At 48.2% G+C, this 22029-nt stretch overlaps 1 protein-coding gene across 1 annotated transcript; it reads right to left on the bottom strand.

Annotated features, from left to right (window-relative positions):
• Nucleotides 1-272: 272 nt before the first annotated feature.
• Nucleotides 273-20420, bottom strand: LOC135455544 (serine/threonine-protein kinase PAK 1-like). Its single transcript, XM_064728874.1, has 9 exons — nt 20292-20420; nt 9932-10066; nt 9321-9653; nt 5227-5339; nt 4445-4562; nt 3644-3743; nt 3044-3240; nt 1570-1707; nt 273-290 (listed from the first exon to the last, which is right to left on the bottom strand). The coding sequence occupies exons 1-9, from the start codon at nt 20418-20420 to the stop codon at nt 273-275; spliced, it is 1281 nt and encodes a 426-aa protein (XP_064584944.1).
• Between the last annotated feature and the right edge of the window lie 1609 nt (nt 20421-22029).

Genomic DNA, 22029 nt, shown 5'->3' with positions numbered 1-22029 from the left:
TTGGGGTTAGGGTAAGGGTTAGGGATAGGGTAAGGGTTAGAGATAGGGATAGGTATAGGGGTTGGGTTTGGGTTAGCATTTAAGGTTAGGGTTAGGTTTTAGGTTTAGGGTTTAGGGTTAGGGTTATTCATCTTCTTCACTGACTTGATGAGTTGTGCCAGGATGAATGGTGGCTTGGCTGAAGTTACAAATGGATGCTGTCCACCGGAAAAAAAAATACAACAAAGAACAGTGAACCATTACTTTCCAAGCTCATTGCTTCAGAGACTCAATCAGGATACATAAAGTTCCTGGAAAGACCCAGAAAGAGGAGCAATGGGACCATCTGCTCCCCACTCATCCCCAATGTGCAAGACCTTGCCATCACAGGCAAACCTGGCCCAGAATCCCACTCATCTGTTTATTGTGATGACTTCATCATGCTGGGATTTTTGCCCTGCCAGTGCTCTAGAAATGGTGCTTTCTGTCCCTGGGTTATTTTCCTTTCAGGAAACTCCAATGACTCACACAGGTCCCTGCCTTTGAAAGACAGGCACTGCGCTGATTCCCACAGGGACAGAAAGCAGTGTCTACCGTTCCATGCCCTGCCCCTCGTGTGCTGGATGGCACCTTCCTTCCCAGCAGGGCCAGCCCAGTGGCACTGGGCCCTGCAGTTCCCTCTCTGCCACACAGCCTGGCAGGAACCCTGGCACAGTTCCCGTCTGCTTGAGCATGCCAGGCAGAAGATGGGACTGGGACAAGTCCCTCCCAGCTGTCCCTGTTTGCGTGGCAGAAACCTCTAAGGGTGGGCTGGGGGGCACAAACCAGGGCCCCTCAGAGGCTCACAGTGAGCCCCCCACAGCCCCTCCTGCCCACAGCCAAATCTCTGACCCCTAGTCTGGGACTGGCTTCCATGGACTCCTCCACCACCATTTCATGTCTCTGTACCCTGCATTGCTCTACTTCAATACTTTTGCCATTAGATAAAACTGAACACTCCACCAAATCACAAAAGAGGGCAACAGAATTAGTCAGAGGACAGAGCACCTCTCCTGTCTGGAAATGCAGAGGGAGCTGGAGTTATTCAGTTTTGTGAAGAACAGGCCCCAGGGAGACTTTATTGCCACTGTCCAAGACTTCAGAGTGGCTTTGAAGAAAGTGGGGGACATCTTTTTTAACAGGGCCAGTTACAATAGGATGTGGACAAATATTTTTAAACACAAAGGGCATCTAATCAGAGTAGGTCTAAGGAAGAACTTGTTTACTTGGAGCATGGTGCCACCCTGGCACACCTTGCTCCAAGAGCTTGTAGGTACCCCATCCCTGCAACCATTCTGGCTCCGGTGGCAAAGGGCTCTGAGCAACCTGATCTCTTTAAAGATGTCCCTGCTCATTGCAGGACACTTGCACCAGAGGACATTTACAGGGCCCTGCCAGCCCAGCCCAGTCTAGGATTCCTCAGTGTTTTCATTTGAAGAGCAGCAAGAGTGGAGGTGAGGAGGAAGGGGGCTCATCCGCTGCCTTGGACTTGAGTGGAGGAGGAGCCCATCCCTCAGAGCCTGTTTCACCTGCAGCCCCTTCACATTTTACCTGCAGGAGCTCCTTGGCAGACCAGCGCCGCTCCTCGTCTGTCTGCAGGCAGCAGTTCAGGAAGTCACGCAGCAAAGCCGAGAGGAGCTTGGGCTGCCGCAGCTGTGGAGTCCCTACTGTGGCTATCAGGTGTGTAGCCTGGAGAAAAAGGAAATACCAGGCTCCACCTCCTGCTTTCACATCTCTAAGGCTCTCCCAGATCCCTTTGTTTAACCTCTGTTCTTCAGTGGCACTTTCTGCCCTGGCACAGACCCAGAGATAACTTTCCTTTACCAACCAAAAAACCCAAACCCCAATGTAGCCGCAGCTTTTCCACCATCCTGCAGATCTTGCCTTGGCAGCTGATTTCATTTCCTGGCCTTGTTAGTGGGAACTACATCAGCAAAAGGACATTTGCATCTCTGAGGATTCATGCCAGCTTGAGATGGTTTTTGGAAGAGGGACTTTGCTATACTAACTAATTTCAAGGGTTAGTACATGAAAGGCATCTCTGCAGTGCTTGTTGGTCCTTTAAGCGCACGTGCCCTAGAACAAAACTCATCAGGCTTTTTGTGCTGTTCTTGAAAACAATGGGAATTGGAAGAAAAGAAAGTATATCCATCAGTTAATACCCAGGTAGGGAAACAAACATTTACAATCTCCTCTTCAACACAGACACATTAAGATGCCTGCACAAATGTATTGGGATGAAAATGCCTGCTTGGGCACACAGGAGCCACCTGCAGCTCTGTCTCTCAGCAGTCTGAAAATTTCAGCTTCCCGTTTTTGCAGCAAAAGAAAAATTGTCTAGGTCAGAAGAAGGAGAGGTTCCATCCCTATGGCCACCCTCTAGTCATTTGGCTACTCAAGTCAATGCATAAATGGTAGGCCAATCCCAGAAAGTGCCAGAAAACAAACAGGAGGTTTTGGCAGGCTCTCCGCATCACCAGGCTCTGGCTTGGTGATGTGCAGAATGTTGCTTGGGCTAGGAGAGAAACAGGGTCACTGAGTGTTTCAGCGGCACTGCACAAGAAGCAGAAGAGACTCTGTGCATTACACCCTCATGCCCATGTTTCCCAGTGAGAAGAAACTGCACACGGGGTTAGGTTCCTCTCTAAAGACCACGGTTTTAGAAACTTTGTTGGGTTTGGGTTTCCTTCCTTCATTTCTGGAAAGATAACAACAGTTTTAAGATGCTTTTTTCCTGTTATTAAGGCCATCTACACAGACAAAAGAACTGGAACCACTAACCCAAAGGAAAGTGTTGCCTGAGAACACTTTGTTTGTTTGGAGTTTGTTTGCATGTGGTAAGGCTTGAATTCTCCCACTGATGCAACCAAAAGTACAGCAGATGCTGATGTGTTGCAGGGACATTTGTAGCAGGGGACCTTGGTGGAAGTAGTTCCAGCAGATGGCAATGGGATTTTGTCCAGTGGCACACAGGACGTGGGACAGTTGAGAAAGACAGTGGGATCAGTGAGTATTTGCTCCTTACCGTGTCAGAACTTTCACTCAAGTAAGGAGGTTCTTGTTCTATCATTTCAATTCCCACAATTCCAAAAGACCATATGTCCACTTTGGGGCCATATGGTTGACCTGTCACCACTTCAGGCGCCATCCACCAAGGAGTCCCGGTTAGCGAGCAGCGTTTGCTCTGCTCAGGGGTGAGCTGCGTAGCGAGGCCAAAATCGGCTGAGGAGAAAACAAAATACTGATTTTATCTGAATTCTGTGCAATTAGGAAAGCAAGCAAAAGAATTCCCCAGTAGAAGTTTGAAAATGTGTTGTTGAATCTCCTGGCATTGGTGTCTTTAAAAATCCCCCCATTTTTTACACTGCCTCCAGCAGTGGCTTTTGTTCTTTGGAAACTTTAGACTTGTAACTCCCTCTCTCTGGAAGGGACACACACAGAGCAAGGCCACTCTTGACTGCTTGTGGCTCCTTCTACCTCTGTGCACATTGCAACTGTGCCCTCAGCTCGCAGCAGGGGTCCCTGCACTGCCACCAGCACCATTTTTGGGGAGCTGGCAGTCACTCCAGGCAGCCCCACACCCACATATCCCTGGAATGCTGCACCCGACCAAGAATATACTGACCCAGCTTGACAGAGCCATCAGTTTTGAGAAGGATGTTGTCACTCTTCACGTCTCGATGGATCACATCATTGGAATGAAGAAAATCCAGTCCTTGCAGGCACTGAGGGAGAAAACAGAAACAGAAGGGCAAAAATGTGTGATGTGATTTCATCACACAAGAAAGGAAACAAAGAATCTAAAAGATTCCCTCTCCAGGGGAATGGGGAGTAATGGCAGAACAGTAACGGCCACTGAGAGGAAGAGCTTGCTGCTCCAGCACCTGCAGAGCAGGACCTTTCTGAGGAAAGGCACGTCAGCTTTTGAAAGAGCAACAGCACCTGCTGTTGTAGGCTGCCCCCTGCCAACCAGCCAGGATGACTCCTGCTGCAGTGCATGTGCTCAGAAGCAAAGAGCATTCTGGCTGCACTCCTATCCTTTTTAGCTGAGGACTGAGAGAAACGAGTCTCTCTCTTTTTTCTTTGCTGTTTGTTTCAAATCTTGCCACCAGCACCTTTGCTTTTACAGGCAAGGAATGCAGTGAAGACAGACTCCAGGCAAACATTTAGAGAGGCAAGATGGAGAACAGCAAATACAAATACAAGAGACAGAGCGAGAATACAACAGCAGGAGATAAGAGTACTGGCACTGAGTACAGGGAGTGCAGGGACACTGGCAGGCCTTTCACTTGAGACGCTTTTACTTGCCCGTAGCATAGCAGCAACACAGAAACAAAGCTTGGCACAGGAAACCTTTCCTGTTCTGAGCCCCTGTTTCCCAGACAATGCTGCCCAAGCCCTTGGAAACACAGCAGGGATTGCTGACCTCCCGACTGATGGCTGCCATCTCATCTTCAGACAGACAGGTCTGGCTGACAATATCGCTCAGGACACCTCCATCCATGTACTCTATAACCAGCAAGAGTTCCTCGCCCAGAAGGTAGCTGAAAGAAGGAAACAAGGGGGTAGAGTTGAACATGCATGGCTATGTTGATTTTTTGCTTCCAGGTTTCTTATGTCCAGATGCCTTTGTGACAAGGACAGAATCAAAGGAATAGATATTCCCTCTTGGCTGTGCATTGTTTGCAATCTGTGCAGTCTCAAAGAGAAAGACACATCTGTGAAAAAGGAGATGTCTTAGATGGGCAGCAAATGAAAAGTGCAGTTTAGAAACAGCCCAGATAAAAAACATTTCAGGCATGGTGTTTCTGGAAATAAGCACCTAGTCTTCCTGGCATGCATAGCAATGGCAGGGAGGGACAACAATCCAAGGGAAATCCACTTAGGATGGTTCATCTGCAGTTAAGAAACTTTAAAAAATCAATCCCAAATAAATGTGGAAGCAGTGAACTTTGAGGCTATTGAGTTAGAAAGATACAGCTGATCCAGGTATTGAATAATTTTGGAGTAATTATCAAACTAGGTGTGCCAGGGAAGACTCATGCAGACAAGATGCACTCTCTTCTCATCCATTGGAGATGAGTAGAGAAATATGAATAAATAAAAATTAACAGCTTTACTTGCTGCCACTGACCAAAGTGAGTTTTTAACCTCTCCTGTTTGCTTTATGTAAACACACATCCATGGGATAAGACCATGACCTCTCACCTGTCCAAATAATTCACAACATTGGGACTCCTATATCTCTTCATGATCATTATTTCATTAAAGGTTAGCTCCTTCCTCCTCACTCCTTGAAGATTTATTTTTTTTATTGCCACCTAAAATGACATTGAAAATCAGTAACTTGGGAGGTTGGTGGCACGAGACCACAAGGCACATGGAGTGAGTGATTTTGCAATGACGCAGATGAGCTGTGCCAAACTGCCTTGTGATTAGGCACTGCAGTAATCAGGAACTGACATTCCAACAGCCCATTTCTCTGCTCCCTTGGGTACCAGTTACAGGACACGTGGGGCCACTGACATTTTGCCTTGACCACTTGGTAACAGCGGTGTCTCAACTATCACCCACAAACCTCTGACCACACTCTCTGCTGCTTTGTCTGGGACTCAGAAGAAGCAATCCATGCCTTAATACTCTGTGGATACATCTTGTGATATGGGCAGGGCTTAGGGCTTTCAGGGATGCCTTGCAGATCTCTCCCTATGTGCAGTTCCCAAGTGCAGCACTGCAGGTGGCTAAGGAACTACCAGTAACTTTCAGATGCATTTGCTGGCAGCCAGAAATGAGAATCCAGGATTCTGAAGCTGTAGCCCCAAAGAGCAGCAAGGTGCTCACAGGCACCACCTTTGTTTTAGCAATGGAGAGCGAGCGAGCGTGTCCTTCTCTGAAAGGAACCGCTGCCCTCCGTGCCTTCCTTCCGGCAGCTGAGGAGAACAAAGTCCCAAATGTGTTTTGTGGGCTGGCACCGGTCTGTGCTTCTTGTGCCTTTTCAGCACAGCTCTGCCCAAAGCTCCAGCCACAGCTCACACCAGAGGGGAAAGCCCTCGAGTGCAGCAGAGCCTGCAGGGGCTGTTGACATTTACCTCTCCTCCTGTGGCAGTGTCGAGTGCTCTATAAACGTCTCCAAACCCCCTAGAAACAAAACAGAAGCAGAGAAAGGAGAAGCTATTTAGATCTTGCAGTGAAAGCCAGCCCACACAGGAGATCTCTGCTGGAAGTGTCAAAACCTGCGGGATGCAGGAGGGCTCTGCCAGAAGGCAGATGATGCATTTTTCTCTCAAGTGCATGGGCACTGGGCCTGTTCCTGAAGCACTGGGGTTCAATTTCTAAAGGGAGGTTAGTCTTTCCTCTTGGGTTTCACTGTCTAAATGGTGTGGTTCCTATCCTGACCACAGAGTGTTTCCTTCTTCAAACCAGGGGAAAGAATTGTTCCTGGGAACTGTTATCTCACAGCTTTGATAGGGCGTAGGTTGCTCTTTCAGGCAAGCAAGTTTCTTCTCTTTTCATTAGTGTGCCAGTATGATTTTGAGACATACAAAAAATGCTAAAGAAATTAACACAGAGCTGTCCCACACTTGAGAGACAAGGAGATCTTCCAGGTCCTGTTCCTTGATGCAGGCAAGACCTCGGTAGCAAGGCATCTCTGACAATGCCTTCTGAGCCCACTCACAAATTCTGAGCAGCATTGAGAGATGGGACAATCTATCCCCAGTGTGTGATCATCTTTGCAGCTGGCCTGACTTCACGCTGGATAGACATTCCACCCCAAAAACACCTGGCCCATGGTTGTGCAGGAGTAACTGCTGTTGGACTCACCCGCTGCCAAGATATTTCAGATGGATGTACTTCATCAGGGGATTTTCAGTGGAGTTCACCATTCTCCCTGAGGGAAACAAAATGCAAGATGCTGACTTTAAAGCAGAGATCCCAGCTTCCAGGAGATACAAAAGGCAGCCCCAGCGCCTGGAGCTCTGAGCCCTTTGTGGTTGGCTCGGTAACAATGACCACAACCAGGCAGACAGCTCTGCAGCACAGGTGGCCAGCACAGAGACTGATTTGTACAGTCTTTTGAAGAGTTCTCTTGACAGGAAACAAAGCACAGGGACATGCAATCCCAGGAGAGGAAGACATCTTCTCCACCTTTCAGCAATTTGCAAAAGGAATGCCTTCCATTTGTAAACCAGAGTAGCTCAAGCTGTAACTGATCCTGACGGGGCTTTCAGCATCAGGACCCTGATCTGTTTATGAGCAGGCTGAGCTCAAAGATGCCCCTCTCCCAGCTAAGGAAGGCTCCAGCCTCTGCAGTCCTTCCAGCCCTCAGGGGCAGGGCAGCGACCACAACAAGGCTGGCAATGCCCAAGCATGAGCACAGACACTGATGGGAAGAAGCCAGAGTGAGCCTGAGCCCCGGACAAGCTGTTGCCCCCATTCAGGACACAACAGGATGGGCTTTGAGATCAGCCACACCGAGGCACAGATCAGTGCCCTTTTTGTCCCAACAGGTGATGGCAGACACAGAATCCACTGGGCTCTGGTCTCAGCCCCACCAGGTCTTATCTGAGAGCACAGCACTGGCAGCTCCTACGGGCAAGAAGCAGATTCATTGGGTTGTGATGCAGAATCACAAAGGGCTTGATGTGTTTTCCTAGAGACTGATCTGAGCAGGGCTTGGGCCAATGGGTAGGATTCTAACAGTCATGGGAAAGAGTGGGAATCAGGTATGGAAAAGTGCCATGGATCCGAGGGATATACCATGGCTGGGCTGGAGGCTCTCTCCTGAGAAATGCCTGCAGTACAGTTTTATCTGATCACGCCACTTGGATGTGTCTCCTGGGCACATCTTGATAAGCATAAAACTAGAAGATTAAATGAAGTTTGTTATCAAAGTCTCTGGTTTTTCTTTGGGGGCACATGGAAAACACCTTGTGCTCTCTATTTGTCCTGTAACCTGATGTTCTTTCAAAGTAGTTCTTATTGACAAAAAGATAGCATTCTCTTATTGACAAAAATATAGCATTCTCATGAAAATAAACTGCAGATGTAGTAGTGGTAACAGTAACAGTCATAAAAAGTGACATCAGTAAGACGTGGGGTAGAAGGGCTCCTTCAGGATGGAGAAAAACACAACAAAAAACCCCCACCAAAAATGAACAACACAAAAGCAATTCCCCCCCCCCAAAAAAAAAAAATTGCCAACCAAAACCACAGAACTCCAAAGCCAGTCCATTTCTGTGAAGCTTTTTTGCTCTGATGACTGGTTGGAAGTCAAGACTCTAAGGAGAATTTAGGAAGCTAAAAATTCTGTTCAGTTTGGCCACTAGCACACAGGACTTGCCTAGATCATTTGCTAGGTCACAGCCTTCTGCAGATCCAAGGACAATCCCTGCTTCAGCCTTTAGCAGAGAGGGAAGCTCAGGCAAAGCCAAGCCAGTCCCAGGTGCCCTCAGAGGCAGCAGGAACACCCAGAGCGCTCTCGCTGCCTCGGAGCACAGCACTGCCTCTGGGGAGTCCTAAATGGCCCTGTGACACCAAACTCAGGAGGAGCATTTGGTACAGCTCTGCTGACACCTGCACACAACACACTGTCCCTCAGATAAGAAACACCCCAGACGTACCCAGCAGCTCCAGGTACTCCTCCTCAGTCTCCTATTCCCAGGAACTGCCCAAGCCTGAGTTCCCAGGTTTAACAGAAGGGCTTCCTCGAGGTGATGCTGCTGCAGCAGCAGGTTCAGAGCCCATGATGTGCTGGACCTGGAGCACTTCTGGTGGGCACTGCTCCTGTACCTCACTCCTAGCTTGGGGTCCTTCATTGCCAGACATTGGCTGGAAGTCTTCGCAGGCTGCCCGGTGAGATGTCAACACTTGCACCTCAAGTCAAACAGAACAAAGCAGTCAGACACTACAGCTTGTCCCTGTCAGCCAGGAGTCATCGACTGTGAGGAAAGGCAAAGAACAGATTGACAGGGGATACAACAACTTGTTTCAATCCTCCATTAGGGTCACCAAGTTCCACTGTAAAAACACCTCAAGAAAAAAGGAGAGCAGGAACAGGCCAGCAGGAATCAATTTGGATGACTGCTGGCCAAAAGGCCAAAGGACAAGTTTCACTGTCCAGGGCAGATGTTGAGATTCAGCAAACCAGGAAATGTCCTTCAGAGTAACTGTGATACACACTACAGCAGCAGCATGGCACTCAGAGGCATGGCCCCACTCCCTGCTGCTCTGCACTGGAAAGGCAAGAAGGGCAGAAACCACCAGATTGGTGACTGCAGTGGCTGCATCCCTCTTTCACTCACTTGGTTTTGCAGAGACTGACGGAAGCGATTAAGTTTCTCTCTGATGATTTTCATTTCTTCCTCCAGCCGCTTATGCCTTGCCTTGATCATACTGTGAGCTGTCTGAAGCTCTGCATCCAGCTGTTCCTTCATGTTCTCTAACAAACAAAAGAGAGGATGTTTCATGAGTGGAGTGGCTGCCACTCTTTCATTCACCTGGTTTTGTTGATCGCCCCTCTGCTGATGGAGATTCTCCTCTTGAATTCTTCCCATGTCTTCCTTGTGCTTTCTCTTCACTGCCATGATGGCACTCTGAGCTTCGGGCAGCTCTGCTTGTGGCTCTGCCTTGATGTTCTGTACACACAAAATCAGAGCAAGGGACTGAGAGCTGCCATCAGGCTCAGCTTTTTTCCTCTTGCAGCCTCCAAATCACATTTATTCAGCCATTTCTTTCTGCTTCCCTCCCCACATCAGCCTCCATTGCAAACCTCCTGTCCCAGGGCTGATCTCTGCAGATTGCAAGGCTCTGTGCTTTCAGTGCCTGTGGGACTCCTGGCCTCCTCTGTCCCAGGAGCTCTGGTTTATGCCCCTCTTCCTGCCTTTCCCTCTGTGCCCTGGCCAGTCAGGCTTACCTGGCCATTCTCCTGTGGCTCTTCCACCTGCTGCCTCAGCTGCTCTTCCTGCCCTCGGGCAGGGAACAGCTCTCCCTGAGTCTGGCATGGCAGCTCAGATGAAGCAGTGTGGTCCTGCTCTTTCTCTAGAAGCACCTGCACAGAGCAAGAGAAGATGGGTTTCAACTTCCCATACGCCCTTTGTGGGCCAAGACTCAAAGGCTGCTGGGCTCACACATTCCCAAAGCACTGTGCTGCTGCTCTCCTGGGTCGTTCTCTGCCCGAGGGGAGGCACAGATTCCACAGTGCCCCTGGCCCTACAATCAGGGGCCACCTGGGACTGAAGCTCCAACAGCCTCTCAGACAGCTGACAGGGAAGGGGTGGCATTTCTCAAGGGTCTGGTGAGAGCCTCCCTCTGCTTCTGCCATGTCCTGTTTGTCTTTCAGTAGTGACTGACACCCCGCCCTGTCCCACAGCTCCATCCTGGCTCTGCAGGGGCTTCCTGGGTGAGCTCACTCCTTGTGAGAGACACTTCTGGAGTTCACCTTCTCTTCAGGCCTGCACCAGCATTCCTCCTTCCTGACATCCACACTCTTGTTAGAAAACCGGGTCATTCAGGAGATAAGGATGCATGCAAAGATCTCTGGTGGAGGTCACAGGGCCTCTGTGGCCACCTCAGTATATGGAGGAGGACCAAGGTGTTTCTTCTCCCTCTTTTGTCAACTGAGAATTCTGACCAGCAGTAACAGAGTTTCTCATAAGGCCCCATTAACGAATGCACTTACACAGCCCTGGGGATGCCAGTGAAGGAAACCATGTGTCATGTACGGCATGGCATGTATGACCAGAATCACCAAACGCCACCTAAACATGGAATTGTTCCACCTCTCTAGGAGAGGCATAAGTTTAAAGAATTAACTGGAGACTTCAGGGCACAAGAGGCTGGAAGAGGAAAACAGATCTGAGGGGAAAAAACCACCATCTCTGGAGGGGGAAACATCTCTGCCTACTCAGAATCTGTCAAGGGAACTTGTCTCTAATCCTCTCCAGAAAGGGATGCTTTAGGTGACCTTTGCACCTCCAACTGCCTTGGACCAGAGCCAGGAAGATTCAATTATGTAAATGTTACATAATTAGTTAGTTAGTTAGTTAGTTAATTAGTTAGTTAGTTAGTTAGTTAGTTAGTTAGATGGATAGATGGATAGATAGATTAGATAGATAGATGATAGATAGATAGATAGATAGATAGATAGATAGATAGATAGATAGATAGATCGATAGATAGATAGATGATAGACAGATCTTATTACTGAAATCTCCCTTTACTGTCCTCTCTGTTGCTACAGACATCAAAATTTGGTAGCCAGTGCCCCACTCAGCTACAATCCTGAACTTGCTCTCCTGTTGCTTCAGTAACCCACACTCTTGGGGAATCTGGAGCATGTAGATCCTTATGGAATGCAATCAGACCCAGAGCATTGCACTGGGAACTGCACTCTTTGTGTATCTGTGCTCGGGCAAGTCGACCACACTGATAGTGCTAAAGTGACTGGAATCAAAAATGCAGCCCAGCCCCTCCAGCTCCTCTAATCTCTGAGCACCAGCTGGAATGCAAGGGCATTGATTTCCTACTCAGTTCCCAAACACAACACACACTGATTCCCTGGGCAGCCAAAAGACACGGGAGCCGTTAACCTGAAAGTTTCTGCCAGTGCTGGAAAAAGGCCAGGAAAGATTGAGAAAAAGCTCCCTGGAGAAGGAGAAATTACCAAAGGCTTCTTCTTCTAGGAAACAAACAAACAAATAAACAAACAAAATATGAAAGTGTTACCTACTCCAGTGTCTAAAGCACTTGGATGCAGTGAAGGGATGTTTGGCAGGGAAACAGCCCCTGTGCTGAGCATTGGCTCTATGGATCTAAGGCAGGGATCTATGGAAGTCTGCCTGAAGGTCCCTCATGAGCCCCCAATGTCCAGGCTATAGCTCCCTCAGCACCTCCTCCCTGGCCTTGTGCTGCACCCCCTTGCCCAGCTCCCCTGTCCTTCTGTGCCCATGCTGTGGCCCCTCCATGACTTTCTGCTTCCCAGGGCCCACAGCTGCACACAGCACTCCAGCTGTGGCCACAGCGCTGCCCAGCACAGGCCACGCTCACTGCCCTGCTCCTGCTGCCCCTCTGCTGCTGGCACAGCCACCGAGCCCTTGGCCTGCTTGGCCCCCTGGCCCCACGCTGCCTCATCTTCAGCTGCTCACGGCCGCCAGCCCTGCGCCCTTTTGGCCCACGCAGCTCCCCAGCCACAAAGGTGCCCATTTCACTTCAGGTACTGCAGGCACCATTGCAAGATGGCCTTCCTTTTCTACCACCTCATGTTCTAAGCAAATATCATAAAGTTTGATGGGAATAGGATTCTAAGTCCCTCTCTTTAAATTAAAATGATCTAATTCAACTGTACAGGAAATTGCTCTTAATTAAATTTTCCCTGCTGTCTGCAAGCATCGTTCTCTTTTCAAAACTAGGTTTTTAGTTCTTCAAACTCTGAGGAGGAAATTTAAAAATATCTATCTCTGCCTTTATTATTTTTGTTACAGGCATGAATATGGTTTTTCTTTCAGCCTCCCTAGCTGGCCCTCTACAATCTATTGCTACTGGCCAAGTTCACATCTTCCTCTACAATTCTTAAACACAAGGAACATGAAATGTTCCTTTCTCACTCACCTCAGGATCTTCAGCACGTCTGAATACACGCTTCAGGTGTCCTGTAGTGGGAAGGGAAAATGAACCAGATGCTGTCAGAAAACTGCCTGGGCTGCTGAATCCCACAGAACAAGTCAACCCAAACAGAGATGATTTCCCGTTTCACAACATCCCTCCAGGAGACACATCTCATTCACACAGCCAGCAAGATATCAGGACAATATTCTTGGTTGTGCCTACACTTTGGCCTGTTTACCCAGTAAATGAATACAAATATGATCAAGCAAATGCAAAGTGTTTTTCTTTAACACTCAATGCTCCTGTTCTACCAAACACATAAGACAGCTTCTGAAATCTTCTCCTTCACATACTCTTTTTTTTTTCACTCAGTGTCATGCACTAATTCTGATTAACTTGCAGGAAACAGTTGCCCAGAAAATCTTCCCAAAAATCTCCAGGATGTGGTGCAGTTCTTTTGTGGAAAAGCACAGCAGCACTTCCTTTAAAAGGAAACAACTATTTTTACCTCAGTATAAGGTCAAGTTAGTCAAATCCTTTCATGACAAAATTTAAAAAGAAATAAGCTTTCTCTGAATTCTGGGAACAACTGCAGAGTTTTTAGAAGGCCTTAAAGAAGGTCTGCCAGTCTACATTTTCAAAGGTGTCCTGCTTGTCCCAGCCAGCTGAGGAAATGACAGACTCTGCTGCCACAGACTCTCCCGTGGAGGGAACGTAAGCCCTGCAGGTTCCTCTGCAAATGCTGCCCCTGTGGCTACAGACACCCCCTTTTTAGCTGAACCTCTTGACAGGAGCTTTACCAAACCAGGGGAATCCTAATGCTCTTTCTCTTTCAAAATCAGAAAGTCAGCCCCCAAGAAAGAGCAGGAAGACATACAAAAGCCAGGTTAGGATACACCCTAACCTAAGCAGAAGGGAAGCCTCTACTTACGTGCAAAATTTGTAAAATAATAAATGGAATAATAAATGCCATAGGCAGCAAAAGCTGCAGTGGCCAGATGGCTAATTATTGGCATTTCAGCAATTTTTCTAAAAGCTAAAAAAACAAGCCTCTTGTCAGTGGGCAGCTGCCTACTGAAAGATGCTTTGACCAGGAAGGTTCTCCTGATCTGAGCAAGGCCTAGAGCTGCTCTGACACTCAGGCCTTCTGTGCACCAAGGCAACCTTCTGATGCCACTATGACGACATGGCAACCATGCCCTGACATCACAAAGGGACAGCTCTGTGTTGGTCTGTGAGTTTATGCACAGCAATAACCAACCTTCCCTACAGCAAACACAAAAGAGCCTGGGAAATTCTCATCTGTCGCAAAGCAGCAAAAATTCCCTTCATGGGCCAAACCCTGTGGTTCAGGGATCCAAGAGGAACTCCAGGAGTGCCCCAAGCACCTACAGCCTGTACCCCAGCTGCGCACTCAGATGGGACACAAGCAAAGGAAACCAGACCAAGACAATGGCCCACAGCATGGCACATGTGGGAAATGACTCTCACTTTTAAAATTTTAAAGGTTTAGTAAACCTTAACAAAGGACTGAATAAGGAAAAATTGCAGCATTGGGAGTCTCTGTGATTAGCAGCCATGTGCTCATCTACAAAACGGATCCTCTGCCTTTTGTACCCTCAGCCCCTCATAAAAGTTTTATCAGTCAACTCTTTCTCTGCTGTCCATTGGTGGAAATTACTTTCTTGCATCCTGACTGGAGGTCAGGTGTTGTTACACCCTGCCTGCTGGTCACAAGCCAGCCCTCCTGTTTTGCGGAGAAAAGAAGAAACCTCACAACTTTATAAAACTTGTAAAGCTCAGTATGTTTATTTACGACGCCGGATGCACACGGAGAAAAATTCTCCTAAAAAGGCATGCGTACACCTGAAGATTTCAGACCTCCTTTTATCCCCCTTCCAAATGCATATGCATACAGTTTCACAACAAGTTCATACATATTCATCTCGCATGACACGTAGCACCAGTTCTTCTTTATCAAAGGAATTTCTAGGTCGGGGCAAATTGACCTCGTGGTCTTTTCTGTTTTTCTTTCTCTGTCTCCTTGCTGTCCCGGCATGCGAGTTTTTCCTTCAGCTTTGGCCGTTTGACTTTTCACCGTTGTTAGGCACTTCACCTAATTCAGGATGGATCCCTACTCTGTCTCACTCCCCAATGCCCTGACTACCAAGGCTATTACAAGGGAGCCGGGAAAGAGGACTATGGGAGGATATATTACAATACCAGCACTACACATTTGAACATCCACATAACATCTGCTTCTTAATTGTCAGAGCCAACCATTGCATTACTTGTCTAGAACACACAGAACCAGGAGAGAAGGCACTGTTGGCATCACAGCTGAAATCCTTCCTAACAAATCTCTCCACATATTTGCACCTTCCTTGGACATGCCCAGAGCTCTGGTGCATGTACATCTCTGCCTTTCTTCCCCTTTGGAAGCAGTCGAACTGGCAGCATCTGCCCGCCAGCAGCAGCTGCTCCAAGCTGGGAACGCCGCTGGCGGTGCTGATTTCCAGAGGCTTCTGTGTGCCAGGGGAAGCCAAGGCAGGAGCGGGTTGAACGGTGCTGGCGCTGCTGCTGCTCTGTGCCAGAGAGCCCCGGCTGGGCAGGGCACGGTGCCCACTGCGCTGCGGGCTCCTTCTCCTGCCACAGCTGGGCACACCTGGCAACAAGGCATGACAACTTGTGGGCAAGCCAAGGGGTTTCTGGGGCTGCACTGCTCTGCACACACCCAGGACACCTGCAGCACACAATTTTAACCCTCAAACAGGTAAACCAATGGAAAACAGCTGGAAAAGATTTCATTTCAACCATTCTTTATGCTTCAATAGAAATGACCAAAATGAAAGTTACCAAGCAGGGCCGATCCACACTGCCAGCTCAATGTGAAAAAAGAGGCATTACTTTATTTCAGTGCTGGGTGCGTGGGAATCACTTCCCTGAAACATGCACACCCACGTGATAGTATCCATGGAACTAAGACATTACTTTCATTACTTTTATTCATTATTTTGCTCAAACTCACAGGCTAAACATTCTCACAAAGTATTTGACATGTTTAAATCACTTCCCCAAAATTACTGACATTTAGAGTAGGGGGTCTCTTAAAGGTCTCTGGTGGTCATGTGGTGAACATCCTGTTCCTCAAATTGTCCTCCCATGGTTGAGAGCCTTCTTCTCCTTCAATGCATTGCAGCTACCTCCTCAGTAGGCCCACTGTCTTTATTCTCAAGGCTAAGACATCCACTTGCACACATTAACAACTGGTGTGAGGGAAGGTACGACTAAGCACTGTCTGTTAAAGCTTAACAAATTCACAATGTGTTGCAGGTCAACACTTCCCCAACATCTCTCGTTCCTTCTCTGGGAATCAAACACGAGCATTTTGTGATCACTGAGCCCAAGGCCGCCTCCAGCCCTCCTGTCACCCAGCAGCCCTTCTCTCCTCACAAACAGCAGGCCCAGCAGTGCCTTCCCTCACTGGCTCAGTCACAGCTGTGTCAGGAGTTCTCTGTCACACACTCCAGGACCATCCTGGACTGATTGCTCTCTGCTGCACTCTGTTGCCAGCAGACATCCCCACCCTGTTCCATGCCCCTTGCAGAACCCTGCACCTGCTGTCCATGGGCACATGGAAGGGGAGGCACTCACGGCAGAGATGCACCAGCTGCCCTGGGCAGGAACCAAAACCCTCTGGCGGCACAGCTGCTGGCCTGGGTCTGCACAGCTCTGCACACCCCACTCCTCACGGGCTTTGGGCTGGAAATGCAATTGCACTTTCTGCCTCATGGAGAACAGCCAGGGCTGCACAAACTACGGCCAGCAGGCCACATCCCAAAGGCACTGCAACATGGAGCTGAGAAGGAAGAAGGCCCTTCCCCAATTGCTAACCATACCAAAACCACTATAATTGTGACTTTTAATCTTCTGAATATAGAGTTGATTCACAGGGTGACAAGGGAATCTTCCAATGGAGTTGAAGTTTGGTATGGTTTTTAATCTGAGTCCTACTCAGACTGTTGATTTGAATTTTTTTTTTTAATATTTTTTTAAAGGCTGTGCAGTCACATGGTTTTGTTGTAATACCAAAATGGCTAAGTGAAATGTACTGGCATTTTAATTACATCCAAACTGATTAGTCTGTAAAAGCTTTCCTGCAGAATAGCCACTAAACAAGAAATGAAAATCTGTGGACTGTTGACTTTGCAAATTTCTACTAAACTTCACAGACAATGAGGCATTTTTAGGTAGATCATAGAGCAAAGTAATTCCTATGGATAACTTGATTTGGATAAACCTGTTGATTTCAAATTAAAACTGCCAGCACATACTAAGTGGAAATCTGAATACTCACTTCTATGAGCTCTGAATTATTACATAGTCATTGTTCACCATATTAACAAAAATTAACATTCTGGCTATTTTTTTTACTTACAGTCAGCTCTTCAACACTCTTTGTAACACCAGAAAGAGAGTTTGTAGCAATGTGAACCATGGGTTGGTGGAGCATTGCAGAAGGCTCCTATGCCAGCACTAAACGTTCACATTTACCATGGCATCACTTCTTGTCTTTAATTCCAAGCTACAGCTCAGTTCCTGCAGTATAGATTCACACTTGTAGTCTGTATTTGCAGCTGGTTCTTACTTCCCTGTTGTCGTGGGGTGACAGCCTTCAGCCTTTATCCCAATATCGTGTGTTGTGTCTGGCAGCTGTGCCTTCTCCCCCCCCGCCCCCGGCCGTCTTGCTGTGGCTGGATGGGGAAGAGGGGGGGGGGGGGGGGAGGGGGTGTGCCTAGACGCTTTTGCTTTTGGCTTTTGCTGCTTGGCTTGGCTAGCCGCTTGCTTGCTTGCTTGCTTGCTTGCTTTCTGCTTTTTTTTTTGTGCTGGTTTTTTTTTTCTTTTTTCCCTTTTCTTTTGTTCTCTCTTTCTTACCCTCCCCTGAAGATACTGGACCGGCTCCGGACCTGGCCTGAGAGCTCCAGGACACCCGAAGCCTGCGACAGAAGCTCGGCGCCCTCACAACACAGTCTGGTCCCTTTTCTTTTCTTGTGTTGGGGAGTGTTCTTTTTGTTACTTGTAAATAAATAGGTTTTGTTTTCCACTTTGGTCCTCCGAGGAATTCCTTCCTGAACCCGGTGTTGGGGGAGGGGTGGTTGGAGGTTTGTTTTGTTTTGGGGGGCTCCCTTTTGGAGATTTCCCCCTAATTTGTCCTAAACCAGGACAGTATACTTTTTGGTGCGTTGGCCGGGAAATTCGGAGGCCAAAAAGAGTGGAAAAAAAACCTATAGCAATAATATTTTGGTTTTGGTTGTTTTGTGGGCATATTGGTGATTCATAATGTCATTTGGAGTGGAAGCTTGCCGGTTTTTCTGGTCCCTAGGGGCTTTTGAAGTTTTAATACCTTTGTGGTCCCTAGGGTTATTTCCTTACCCAAAAATAGCTCTGATGTTGTCCCTAATAAGTAGCTTTTGTAAGCGGGGGGCACTAACCAGAATAATCATTGTGCTGGCCTTATGTGTGATGATGTGTCGGATAACGATGCTGGACTTTATTTCAGGAATGTATGAATTGTTGTCATGGCTGTGTACTCAGTTTGTTTGGGGAGAAGAAGAGGAAGGGGCTTTTCAGCCTTTGTCTTCCTTCTTCTCCTACAAATTGTTGACATCTCTATTAGAAAATACTGACTTTCCCCTGAGTTTGAAAGAAACCATCTTTCTGGCATTTAATTTATTAAGCCTTGTCTATACTGTCTGGAGTGTATACAAAATGAAAGCTGAGATTTCTAGAGGGGTTAGAGAGACTCCTGATTCAGGAGTAAAACAAAGCAGGAAAAATCTTGACTGGAGTGGGAAATGGGAGGATATGGGCCAGACTTTAAAGGAATTTTCTGATCCTATAGACTGGGACTTTCCATCTGATCAAATTCAGAATCCAGTCGAGGTGGCAAAGTATTTGAGGGAGAAGTGCCATGGTAATACTAAGGAAGAAAGGATTACTGCAGTGAGCTGGGCCTTGGCGTTTGTTTACCGTACTCTGCTAGATACTGTGGAGCAGCAGATAGCAGAAAGGGAACAGGGAGATAAGTTAGTTACTATCCCAGTGACCCAGGCTGCAGCTAACATCCCAGGCTCCAGGCTAGCAGCTGAATCAGACAATAGGCCCCAAACCATGGCTGTTGCAGCTAATACAAGAGGTGGAAAGTGTAAAGGCAAGACCGATCGGAAGGTGGAGGATGATGACGATGATGCAGAAGAAGGACCCTCACCAAAATCAGAGGCCACATCAAGGGGCACAGAATCTGGAGCCAATATTGACTCCTTTTCTCTGAAGGACCTCAGAGGCCTAAGAAAGGATTACAGCCGACAACCTGACGAATCTATAATTAGTTGGTTAGTCCGCCTTTGGGATGCTGCAGGGGAGGTTACGATTTTGGATGGTACTGAAGTGAGGCATTTGGGATCCCTGTCACATGATCCTGCCATCGATCAAGGTGTGATGAGGGGGGCTAACCCTCACAGCCTCTGGGAATGGGTCCTAAGAAGCGTAGCAGAACGGTACCTGTGTATGGATGATCTCTATATGCAGCAGACACGGTGGAAGACCATAGAACAGGGGATCCAACGCCTGAGAGAGATGGCGGTCGCAGAGCTCATTTTCTCAGATGACACAACAACTAGGAATCCGGACCTGGTACCATGCACTCTGGTAATGTGGAGGAAACTTGTGCGACTTGGGCCACCTGAATACGCTTCTGCCCTAGCAATAATGAAGTGAGATGATACATATGAGACTGTGCTCGATATGGCAAAGAAGCTTCGAGCGTACGCAGATGCTGTGCATGGCCCAACTCATGCCAGAATTGCAGCAGTGGAAACCCGACTGCAGAAACTAGAAGACAAAATAGAGGAGAATCATAAGAAACTCCAGGAAGAGATTAAGGAGGACCTTATTCAAATCTCAGCCGTACAAATTAGAAGCCCTGGTGTCCAACGCCGGCGCTCCTTTGATGGGGAGAGAAGGTACATCCCACGGGCTGAGTTATGATTTTTCCTGCGTGAGTCTGGAGAAGACATGAGGAGATGGGATGGAAAACCCACCGCTGCTTTGGCACAACGGGTGCGTGATTTGAAGAAAAGAGAAAGTATAACCAAAAAGATAGCAGCTCCTGTCGCTCGTAGCCGAGATGTTAAGTATGACGATGACGATGACATGTCCGATCCCCTTGAAGGAACTTCCAAGGCATATGCCCAAGGAAAGAAGGACAATCTGGCTTAGAGGGGCCCTGCCTCCAGCCAGGAAGAGGCACGGGAGAACCGGGTTTTTTGGAAGGTGTGGATCAGATGGCCTGGCACATCAGAGCCACAAGACTATGAAGCATTGGTTGACACTGGATCACAGTGTACCTTAATGCCATCGGAACACGTGGGGACAGAACCTGTTTCCATTGCTGGAGTGACGGGGGGATCACAACAGTTGACTTTGTTGGAAGCTGAGGTGAGCTTGACTGGGAAGGAGTGGCAGGAACATCCGATTGTGACTGGTCCAGAGGCTCCGTGTATTTTGGGCATAGACTTCCTCCGGAATGGCTACTACAAAGATCCTAAGGGATTCAGGTGGGCTTTTGGAATAGCTGCAGTGGAGATAGAGGGTATTAAACAATTGAATACCTTGTCTGGACTATCAGAGAACCCATCTGCAGTAGGACTCTTGAAGGTAGAGGAGCAGCGAGTGCCAATTGCCACCTCAACAGTGCACCGCAGGCAGTACCGGACGAATCGAGATGCCGTGATCCCCATCCACAAGATGATTCGAGAGCTGGAGAGCCAAGGGGTGGTCAGTAAAACCCACTCACCCTTTAACAGCCCTATCTGGCCCGTGCGAAAATCTGACGGAGAATGGAGATTGACTGTAGACTATCGTGCCTTGAATGAAGTGACTCCACCACTGAGTGCGGCTGTACCGGACATACTGGAACTGCAGTACGAGCTGGAGTCCAAGGCAGCAAAGTGGTACGCGACCATTGATATAGCTAACGCGTTTTTCTCCATCCCTCTGGCAGCAGAATGCAGGCCTCAGTTTGCTTTTACATGGAGGGGAGTGCAGTATACCTGGAACCGATTGCCCCAGGGGTGGAAACACAGTCCTACCATCTGTCATGGACTGATCCAGGCTGCACTAGAAGAGGGTGAGGCTCCAGAACATTTACAATATATTGATGATATCATTGTTTGGGGGAACATGGCAATAGAAGTGTTCGAAAAAGGAGAGAAGATAATTCATATTCTCCTGGACGCCGGATTTGCCATTAAGAAGAGCAAAGTCAAGGGACCTGCCCGAGAAATTCAGTTCTTGGGGGTGAAGTGGCAAGATGGACGGCGTCAGATTCCTGCGGATGTTATTAACAAAATCACTGCTATGTCCCCACCAACTGATAAGAAGGAGATACAAGCTTTCTTAGGTGCTATAGGTTTCTGGAGGATGCACATCCCTGAGTATAGTCAGATTGTGAGACCCCTTTATCTGGTTACCCGCAAGAAGAACGACTTCCATTGGGGCCCTGAGCAGCAGCAAGCTTTCGTCCAGATCAAGCAGGAGATCGCTCATGCTGTAGCCCTTGGTCCAGTCAGGACAGGACCAGATGTGAAGAACGTGCTCTACTCTGCAGCCGGGAGCCATGGTCTGTCCTGGAGCCTTTGGCAAAAGCTACCTGGCGAGACCCGAGGCCGACCATTGGGATTTTGGAGTCGGAGCTACAGGGGGTCTGAAGACAACTATACTCCAACAGAAAAGGAAATCTTGGCCGCCTATGAAGGAGTCCAAGCCTCCTCGGAGGTGATTGGTACAGAGGCACAACTCCTTCTCGCACCCCGACTACCGGTGCTGGGATGGATGTTCAGAGGAAAGGTTCCCTCTACCCACCATGCCACCAGTGCTACTTGGAGTAAGTGGATTGCCCTCATTACGCAGCGCGCTCGAATTGGGAAGTTAAATCGCCCTGGGATTCTAGAAATAATTACAAATTGGCCCGAAGGTGAAAGCTTTAGTGTCGCAGATGAGGAGCCAGAGCCAGTGACCCGGGTTGAGGAAGCTCCGCCATACAATCAGTTGCCAGTAGAAGAAACACGTTACGCCCTATTCACTGATGGTTCTTGTCGTGTCATAGGGATGAAACGGAGGTGGAAAGCAGCTGTATGGAGTCCCACTCGACAGGTTGCAGAGGCTACTGAAGGAGAGGGTGAATCCAGTCAATTTGCTGAAATCAAAGCTATTCAACTGGCCCTAGGTATTGCAGAGAGAGAGAAGTGGCCAAGGCTCTATTTGTATACCGATTCTTGGATGGCAGCCAACGCTCTATGGGGATGGCTGAAGAGATGGAAAGAGGCTAGCTGGCAGCGCAGAGGAAAA

This window comes from Zonotrichia leucophrys, chromosome 18 (genome assembly GCF_028769735.1).
Source record: "Zonotrichia leucophrys gambelii isolate GWCS_2022_RI chromosome 18, RI_Zleu_2.0, whole genome shotgun sequence".
In the NCBI taxonomy this organism is placed as follows: domain Eukaryota; kingdom Metazoa; phylum Chordata; class Aves; order Passeriformes; family Passerellidae; genus Zonotrichia; species Zonotrichia leucophrys.
Note: the sequence above shows the minus strand (reverse complement) of the source record. Positions and strands in the feature narration are given on the sequence as shown.

What these genes read in the sequence shown, in the direction of transcription:
- LOC135455544 (XM_064728874.1), bottom strand. Translation starts at nt 20,420, where the DNA reads ATGGGGATCACGGCATCTCGATTCGTCCGGTACTGCCTGCGGTGCACT. An exon ending in AGCCACAGGAGAATGGCCAG is followed by an intron (nt 9,654 to 9,931) that starts GTAAGCCTGACT and finishes TTGTGTGTACAG; the next exon opens with AACATCAAGGCAGAGCCACA. An exon ending in TGATGGCTCTGTCAAGCTGG is followed by an intron (nt 3,241 to 3,643) that starts GTCAGTATATTC and finishes TTTTCTCCTCAG; the next exon opens with CCGATTTTGGCCTCGCTACG.